Source organism: Myotis davidii, unplaced genomic scaffold (assembly GCF_000327345.1).
Source record: "Myotis davidii unplaced genomic scaffold, ASM32734v1 scaffold656, whole genome shotgun sequence".
Lineage (NCBI taxonomy): Eukaryota > Metazoa > Chordata > Mammalia > Chiroptera > Vespertilionidae > Myotis > Myotis davidii.
This window is the reverse complement of record NW_006287544.1, coordinates 56,725-66,728: the sequence shown is the minus strand read 5'-3', so window position 1 is coordinate 66,728 and position 10,004 is coordinate 56,725. Positions and strand designations below refer to the sequence as shown.

General features: G+C 37.2%; 1 protein-coding gene across 1 annotated transcript in view; it reads right to left on the bottom strand.

Annotated features, from left to right (window-relative positions):
• The window catches only part of EEA1 (early endosome antigen 1), a 112,848-nt gene that overhangs the window by 49,938 nt on the left and 52,906 nt on the right, over positions 1–10,004 (bottom strand). Inside the window, exons 12-14 of the mRNA XM_015561064.1 lie at positions 7,302–7,451; positions 6,718–6,837; positions 1,693–1,896 (exon numbers count right to left, since the gene is read on the bottom strand). Coding sequence (XP_015416550.1) covers positions 1,693–1,896; positions 6,718–6,837; positions 7,302–7,451 — 474 coding nt within the window. The remainder of the gene's footprint in view (positions 1–1,692; positions 1,897–6,717; positions 6,838–7,301; positions 7,452–10,004) is intronic.

The following is a 10,004-nucleotide window of genomic DNA, read 5'->3' as shown; positions in this document are numbered from 1 at the left end:
TTCTTCCATTTTGGTTTCATATGTGTCTCTCTGTACAAGGAAAACTTCACTGTGTGGGTGTGAACATTGTTGACTTTTTAAACACTGACTAATAAGGGGTCCTTCTGTTTCAAGAGGCATTCATATTAGAAATCAAACTCACAAGCAGGATGTACTTTTGAATATGGGGAAACAGTACAAACCATGTAGGATCTTGTAAGCCATGGTCCAGAGCCTGGACTTCATTCTAAATACACTGTGGTGTCATGAGAGGATTTCTAGTACAGGAGTATTTTAACACAATATATATATATATATGTATACATATATATGTATACATATACATATATGTATACATATATACCGCAGACACGGGAGAGGCTCCAGCCACCATCACTGTACTCGCCAGCCGTAAGCCTGGCTTCTGGCTGAGCAGTGCACCCCCTGTGTGAGTGCACTGACCACCTGGGGACAACATCTGCCCACCTGATGGTCAGTATGCATCATAGCAACCAGTCACTCTGGTTGTTCCGCCTTAATCGTCGCTTAGGCTTTTATTATATAGACTAGAGGCCCATTGCATGAAGAGATTCATGCAATAGGCCATCTTTTCCCTGACTGCCAGCACTAGTTTTCCTCTGGCACCCGGGACCCAGACCTTCACTCTGGCCACCACCTTCCATCTTCACTCTGAACACAGTCTTCACTGTGGCTGGAGCCTTCAGTCTTTGCTCCTCGCTCCGGCGGGAGTCTTCAGTCTCCGGCCAGAGCTGCTCCTGTAGCTCCTTCCGACCCCCACCATCCCCCTCATAGCTTGATCACTCCTTCGCCTGCAGACTTCACTGATGGGCTCCTGGGTTCCAGGGGGCCGCCTTGCCTGCAGCTTGGCTTTCTGATGATGATGATCATGGGCCGCGGGCAAGGTGACTCCTGGGTCCCGGGGTCCTGCCTTGCCTGCCGCCCAGCTTTCCGATCACAACCATGGGCCCCAGGCAATGCGGCTCCTCGGTCCCGGGGTGCCGCCTTGCCTGCGGCCCAGCTTTCTGATCACGATCACAGGCCATAGGCAAGGTGGCTCCTGGGTCCCAGGGTGCCGCCTTGACTTTGGCCTGGTTTCCGATCACAATCACGATCACAGCTGCAGGGTCCCGCCGCCCAGGGCCACAAACAGGGGTCCCAGCTGGGGGCGGGGCTTAGGTGGCACACGGGGGCCCGGATGGCGGCTCATGCTGGCTCGCCCTGCCCACAGTATGCAAATTAGCTGCCATCTTTGTTGGTGGTTAATTTGCATATCGCGCTGATTAGCCAGTGGGAGGCATAGCGAAGGTATGGTCAATTACCATGTTTGTCTATTATTAGATAGGATTTTGTTAGTCATTGTTTTTTCAAAGCATAAAATTCCATAAGGCAAGTATAATTATTAATAACATCTCTAATTTTCAAATGAGCTAACAAGGTGAAATGATTTGCTTATGTTCATATAGCTAATAAGTTATATCCTGGGACATGAACTGAGGTTTCCTTTCTCAAATCATGTTAATTTCACTAAAATGGCAACCTACCTCTAAGGTAAATTATATGGCATTTGTCAAAATATATAATATAAAAAGTACTAAAAATAACCACAATGAAGAATCATTTAAGTAAAGAATTTCATAAGATTTAGAGAAATAACAGTGAATTTTAGAAAAAGAATAGATCTGACAAGCTTACTTGTTCCTGCAATGTATGGTTTTTTTCTTGTAACTGGTTAAGAACAGCAGTCTCCCCTTCACCAGCCTGAATTTTTGCATAAAGATCTTCTCTTTCCTTTTCTAGTAAGGAAGTATTTTCTTTACTCTTCTGTAATAAGGCTTCAAGGTTCTGGATCTTTTGATCCTTATCACCAATTTGACGTAGTACTTGTTCCAAATCATTCTGTAAAGAATTGAAAACTAACCTTAAGGACAGAAAGTTATTCCTTAAACATAAAATAATTGATAATATATTTAATAATTCAAACACTTAGTCTTAATTTTTTTACTAATCATTTTAACTTGGCAAATGTAATTAAATAATTAATACTATATATTTAACATAAATCTATAGATAATAAACTAGAATTTAACAACAAAAAAACAAACCTTCAATGAACCACATTCTTACTGTAACACTCGGACCTCACCACCAACTACTCTTGTTCAATCATTTGAGACACATGGGACTCCTCATTATTCCTTAATCACACCAGGCACACTCCCATCTCAGAGCCTTTGCATTAATTTTTTCTTCTACCTGGAATATACACTGCTCACAGTACTGGCTCATTTTCTCTTCTTCAAATGTTTGTTCAAATGTCACCTTCTCAGTAGGCCTACCATGACCAATACACTTAAAATCGCAGCCTTTCCCAATATCCTCTCTCCTGAATATTTTATTTTCTTCCCAAAGCACTTATCTTCTAACACTAAACGATTTATTTATTTTTCATGCTTTCCTGCTTCCCTCCACCTCCTCACTAAAATATATGCTCCACAAAAATGAGGATTTTGGTCTGTTTTATTCATTGATTATCTAAGACACATATGCTCTAAGATCCTTGTTGATCAAACAGAAAAATAAATGACTGCATTCTAACACGCAGACACTCAAGACTCACTTCAATACCTCAAAAGGACTCTTCTATAAATACAAAAAGGGATCCCTCTTCCACTTTACCAAAGCAATGTTACACAGAGCACAGTGCAAGAGCCCATACCTAGAACAACGCCCATTAACGTTTTCAGTCTGTCTGACCCACAGCCTCAATCGTTTTAAGAGTTAGAGAGCCTCTACCAGGAATAAGGCCCTAACATGTTCCTCTGCCAGTCCTGTCATAGCCCCCACCACTGTGTGAGACAGAGCCAGCAACCACCTGGTATCAACAATTTATACCAATATTAAAATATTTGAGATTAGTCACTTTTAAACATGCTTCTCATCCCTCTAAACTTCAATCACTTAATGAGGAAAGGCAACCTGACCTCTTCTCTGCTCTCATCCTCTTTTCTGCCACTAATGACCCCTCTATCCACATTCCCCTAATCTAGAACCACAGGCCTAAGCTTTTTTCCAGTCACTCTATTGCCAAGGAGTAATTGATATGTGGTTTTCTCTTTACAGACTCTGATTCCCCCTCAGTCCTTTCTTTTTTTAAAAAAATATATATTTTTTACAGAGAGGAAGAGAGAGAGATAGAGAGTTAGAAACATCGATGAGAGAGAAACATCGATCAGCTGCCTCCTGCACACCCCCAATCAGAGATGTGCCCACAACCAAGGTACATGCCCTTGACGGGAATCGAACCTGAGACCCTTCAGTCCGCAGGCCGATGCTCTATCCACTGAGCCAAACCAGCCAGGGCCCCCCTCAGTCCTTTCTTATAATAAGGCCCATTCCTCTAGGAAAGTAGGGAAGTTGACCCTTTCCTGGTTTTTCACCACCACTGCTCTCTCCCTTATGTAAAAGTTTCATGCTGCTTTGGAGAGTAAGTAATTGATTTATTCTACCCTCTATTCTGTGTTGCTATCATCTATAAATCCCTACCTCATTCACTGAAGACTTGAGACCTGATTTAGTCTTTCTCTCAATCCCAATTTCTGCCAATTTCCTGGGAAATACAAAATACATAGAGAATTAAAAGCACAGCTTCAACATTCATGTCACCTTAATTACTATATCTTTACTCATTCTATTCAATCACTCACATGTAGAATCTTGTAATCACCTGAAATTGTTCCAGATGAAAAAATTTCATCTATCCTACTCTGTGACCACAACTTCCTGACTGTCTTCCAATTTCATGACCTCATTTCTGTTCTTCAGTGTCAAAAAGACATTCATCTCTATCTTTTTGGCCTTTTTAGCATAAGTTTAACTTCTCTTCCTGAACCTCATATATGGATATGAACTAACCTTAACTCTTCTTTCAACCACATTCTCCATTTCTTTACCCTCAAATTTCCAATACAGCCACCCCCAAGAAAGCCCAATCCTAGATTAATATTGCAATCTGCTTCCTTCATCCTTACCTTTCTAAACACGGTTAGAGCAAAATCACAAAATTCCACAGATTGGTGCCACTACAAATTTCTAGACTTCAATCTCCATCACATACTCAGAATCATCCTATCATTTCACTTAATGAGGCTCTCACCTTCAAATATTTCCCTCAATAACTATGTAAAAGCTTCAATAGTCTCTCAAATTCTTAGTTTCTGCCTGCTTGACACTCAGCTATTAATCCAATTTTATCCGAAGGGTTGGGGGGGGGGGGTATTCAGGAATATCCTTACCATAAAGGGTAAGGATAAATTCAAATTTACTGTATCAGTGACATCATAGCTTTTTCTCAATACGTTATGTTTTCAGTCACCTCTCCTCCAACAACCTCAATTACTCCCTTTCCATCAGTTTGTTTGTCCTAGATTATAAACATGTTCAGATATCTCTCATTCTCCCACACACTTCCTGAACCAAGCCTTCCCTCCAGGCTCTGGCTCAGTCTTCATACAATTCACATTTAAATTTCAAACGTAATACATATTTACTTTCCTAACTCCCTCATTTCTCATTTACTCATCAATCAAAAATCAGACTTTCAACTACTTCACTTTATTTAAATTACATTTGACAAGGTCACAAATTTACTTCTTAATTACTTAATCCAGTGGACATTTTTCATTCATCATACTGGGCATCCCTACCACACACCCAGCTTTGAAGTCCTTTAGCTTCCATTCTGTAGGCCCTCTGATCATTCTCTCTTTGGGCCGTTCTTCCTCTACTTATTTATTTTTTGAATTTTTACTTAATTTATTGGGGTGACCCCGGTTAATAACATTATGTACAACTTATATCATTTCTTATCTGGATCATTGTAGTAGTTGCTTAGCTAATTTCTTTGCTTCTACTAGTGCGCCCCTACTATCTACTCTCAAAACAGCAGCCAGAGTAATCCTGTGAAATTATAAGTCAGATCATGTTACTCCTTTGCTCAGAATCCTCCAATGATTTCTCATCTCATTCAAGAGTAAAATTCTTAAAATTACCTAAAGGGCTCGACATTTTCTGACCCTCTATGATTTCTCTGTGTCCATTTTAATACGTCTTATCATTCACACCACTCCAACCACTGGCTTCTTAAAGTTCCTTAGATAGGCTCCTGCCTCAGAGCTTTTTAATACACTGATGTTCTTCTCTCTGATATCCGCACGGCTCACAACCTCCTTCCTTCAGGATTCTCATCTCGGAGGCCTTCCTTGGCATGCTAACATTGCAGTCATTGACTTCCAGCTCCCCATCCCTTTTTCATCTCTAGCACTTATCAACATTTAATACACTGTATATTTTGCCTGTTTACTTTGGCTATTATTTGTCCCTCACTTATGTCCATGAGAGCTGGCAGTTTTATCTGTTTTCTTCACTGTCATATCTACAAAATCAATTCCTTGGCTAAGAGCAGGCATTAACATGTATTTGTTGACAGAGTGAATGAAAGAACAAATAAATGAATACAGTATTTTGATTCCTGTCCCTGTGACTCCCAAGCCACTCTCCAAATTCAGAAAGGAAAGACAGGCACATTACTTACTGCCTTCTTTAAACTGGGTGGCAATTTTAGAGTTAGTGAATGAGGGACCCCTAATATTATTTTTAAAAATATTTTGTGCCCAGCCAGCGTGGCTCAGTGGTTGAGCACCGACCTATGAACCAAGAGGTCCCTGTTCAATTCCTGATCAGGGCACATGCTCAGGTTGTGGACTCAGTCCCCAGTAAGGAGCATGCAGGAGGCAGCCAATCAATGACACTCTCTCTTCATTGATGTTTCTATCCTTTTTCTCTCCCTCTTTGAAATCAATAAAAATATATTTAAAAAATATATATTATGTGTACATAGCATTAGATTGCCATTTCCCAGGAGGCAGCACTGTGTCTTACTCATCTCTTTATTCTCAGTGAGTACCACAGGACCTAACATACAGGGCTCAATAATATTCATTGAATTAATGAAAGAATGAAGGAAGTGAGTGTTAAAGTTGAATTCATTTCAAATATCTGGGCACCCTCTTCCCCTCACCATAACAAAACAAAAATTTAACTTCTTTTAATTTTCTTAGCTATTCTGTAGAATCTGTATAAATTTAACCACTTATATTTTCTATATCAAAAATGCCAATGTTCATATGATAGTTCTGAAGCAGGAAAAGACATGACCAACAAACACTATGTTCTCCCGTAGAAAACACAAAATGTTACTTTTTACTGGGCTAACTAAACCAAGAAATTTTATTCGTATATTTTTTATTTTTCAAATACGTTATTTAAATAATACACCTGAAACTAATATAATATTGCATGTCAAAAGTAATTGAAAAATAAATAAATAATAATAGCAATACTAAATAATAATACATTAGATATAAAAATAATTTAAATAAGTAATATACACTTTACTTAAATAAATAAGTTTAATATACATTCAGTTAATAAAGAAATTCAATAACTAAAGATTTTTAAAGAAATAAATTTGCTTATAATAAATAATTTTAAAATATTTTAGAGAAAATTTCAACATAGCAATAAAAAGATTTTCTGATTATCCAGATACTAAAAATTATCAAAATCCTTCATAATCAAGTATTTTGCATGATCTAGTTTTAGCAAAACAAAGTTTTGGCTATTTTTATTTAAAAGGCCAATAATTCAAATAATATTTACCTGAGCTTCTCGAAGTTTTGCTGTAGTGCTTTGCTGAAGAGCTTGTTGTTCTTGATGCTGCTGTTTTGTTTTCTCTAATTGATGTTGCAGTTCTGTGGAATTTGTTACATTTTCCTTTAACTTAAAAAATGTAGACTGTCAGATGACAACTTAGAGGCATAATGTTATCAATCATAAATATCAGGTATTACTTCACATCTCACAATTCCCTAGTCTGAAGAAAAAACTAAATTCAGACAATATATAATAAAATCAACCTTATATGCAGTATCTCATTGCTTATAGAATATAATACCATGATTAAGAAACTATTCCCTAGGAAGAGACTGTCATCCTGAAAAGAATTCAATTCTTTCTCCAGAATCCCATTTATTTTATTATTGTGTCTTTTATACTAACGTGATCAAGGAATTACATAAAAATTTCTTCTAACAATAATCTAAGCAATGGTATCAATATTTATTTTATTTTTTCTACAACCATAATTATCACTTATTGAAAAGAATGAATCATAACAATATTCAAGATACCTCAACTCTATCAACAAATTTGCTAACATAAACTTATCTGAAATGCTAGCTTACCTCTTCTTCTAAACGAGAAAGTTTGAGTTGTAAATCAGCTACTTGCTGTTCTTTATCCATCAACTTCTCACTTGAAAGCTGTCTCTGTTCCTTCAGCCTTCCATGAGCTTCCCCTAGTTGGCGTTCTGTCTCCAGAAGTTTGCTATGTAACTTTAAAAAATAAAAATATATATATATATTATATACACACACACATATATACATATATATGTATAAACACATGCACGACCGTCACTACCGCCACCTAGCTTTCAAATAATGTTTTATTTTCCACCAATATTAGTACAATATCATAATTTTCATGATCCAACTCAATTTTAACCACATAAATTATGATGAATCCATAAAATTGTAATTAAACATCAAATTTTCTGATTTTCTCGCTCTTTTAAAAAATACAGTGAACCAAAAGGTCTTGTTTGGACATAAGTATTGGAATCTCTTGAAGAACTTAACACAACAAAGTGAAAGTTAAAAATTAAGACACTCAGAGCATAGGCATATTCCACAATATTTTTTAAATATGTTTTTATTGATTTCAGAGAGAGGGAGATGAAGATATAGATACATGATGAGAGAGCAACACTGAATGGCTGCCTCCTGCATGCCCCCTAATGGGGATCAAGCCTGCAACCCCTGCATGTGCCATAAAGGGAAATCAAACCGGCAACTTCCTGGTACACAGGACCATGCTCAACCAACTGAGCCACACTGGCTGGTATCCACAGTATTTTTAATCATTACTACTGTTTTTTCGTATTTATGAACCACCACAATTTACTTCTTACATTGGGTATTGAAGAGAACACAAAGCATTCCAAAGTCCTTAAAATGGTACATTTCTAAATAAAATAGAGCAAATAATTTTTAAAAAATATATTAGGGGATCTTCATTCACTAACTCTAAAATTGCCACCCAGTTAAAAGTAAAAGAGAAATTTCACCTGGAACTAAATCAGAACTCAAATTCATTGTTCTTTCTAATACCACCAGGAATAATAGTTACTTTCTCTTGGGATGGAGAGGGAGGGTAGTTCCATTAAAAAAATCAAAGTTTGTATTAATTTCAAAACAATTGCTGCACAAGTGCTGGTAGTATAGAAAAAAAAATTTCTGCATGGAGATAAGAATGCAGGACATTTGGAAAGGCTTATACACTAAGAATGCTCTGACACACCAGCCTCAAAACTCAAAATAAATGCATATCCTTCAGCAAAATTAAAAAAATTAAAAACAGCTCAACCAGCATGGTTCAGTGGTTGAGCGTCGACTTATTAACCAGGAGGTCAAGAATCGATTCCCAGTCAGGGCACATGACCAGGTTGCAGGCTCAATCCCCAGTGGGGGCTGTGCAGGAGGCAGCCAATCAGTGATTCTCTCTCATCACTGATGTTTCTATCTCTCTCTCCCCCTCTCCTTTCCTCTCTGAAATAAATAAAATTTAAAAAATAAAAAACATTCTATACAATTGCTGCCAATCAAAATTATGTTAAATCTTAAAATATTAAGACTGTATAGCCTTTATGCCATATTTATACTCATATGCTCTATAATTGCATATTTCTCCATAAAAATTTATAATTGGCAAAGGAAAAGATAAAGTTCTATCAGTAAAGTAGACATCTGCTATTTTCTTATGCTATGAAACAACCTATGGCTACCAAAATACATACTATGCTTTTAAAAAAGTTAAACTTTTAAAGTAAAACTGGCTTCCATCTAACTAAAACAGGACTCAATAATAAAGACAATGAATTTTTATTATCTTTGTCCTTAGCCAGCACCCTACCCTAACATCTGTCTCCTTTTTATTCTTCGTCTTAAAATGCAGTGAGTTGCCACTATAGTAAAACCTTGATATAACAGACTAATTCGAGTGAAGGGGTATCCATTAAAGCTAAAAGTACATATATAATAAAACAGGTTTTCCAAATGCATATGTTAAAAAACTGAAAAATTAGTTTGCCTGTTTTTACTTATGTAGACACATTTGTATAATTAAAATTAAGTATATATGAAAAGTTTAATTTTGCAGAAAAGTTTTCTTTATGTACTACTATAATTTTAAATTTATACTGAGTATGTCTAGTAAATGCTTGCATTTACCAGTCACCACAAGTAAACAAATGCACACGGCTGGGGTGTGGCTTAGTGCACGCAGCAACATCGGCCTGGCACACGTTAAATCTGCTGCAGAAAGTCACCCCATGTAACAATAGAACAACAGAAGCAACTATCAAAGGCGATGTGGTGTGATCATGTGCTAATCACTGGCTGAACACTATTTACTAGGGGTAACTCTTGGATTAAAGTATGTAGGCTATAGTTATAGATATGTAATGTTTACTTATGTCAGTAAAATTACTACAGTGTTCTTTCCAACATATGGCCTATTCACTAAAATTTGTTAAATATAACAATGCAACCCTAGCCAGTGTAGCTAAATGGTTAGAGTGCTGACCCCGCGCACTGAAGGGCCACAGGTTCGAATGATGGTCAAGGGCACATATTTGGGTTGCAGGTTAGATCCTACCCCAGTCAAGGCAAATTCGGGAGGCAACCAACTGATGTGTCTCCCTCACATCGATATTTCTCTCTCTCTCTCTCTCTCTCTCTCTCTCCCCATGCCTCCCTCCCTTCTACTCTCTCTAAAAATCAATGGAAAAAATATCCTTGGGTGAGGATTAAAAAAAAAATCAAAAT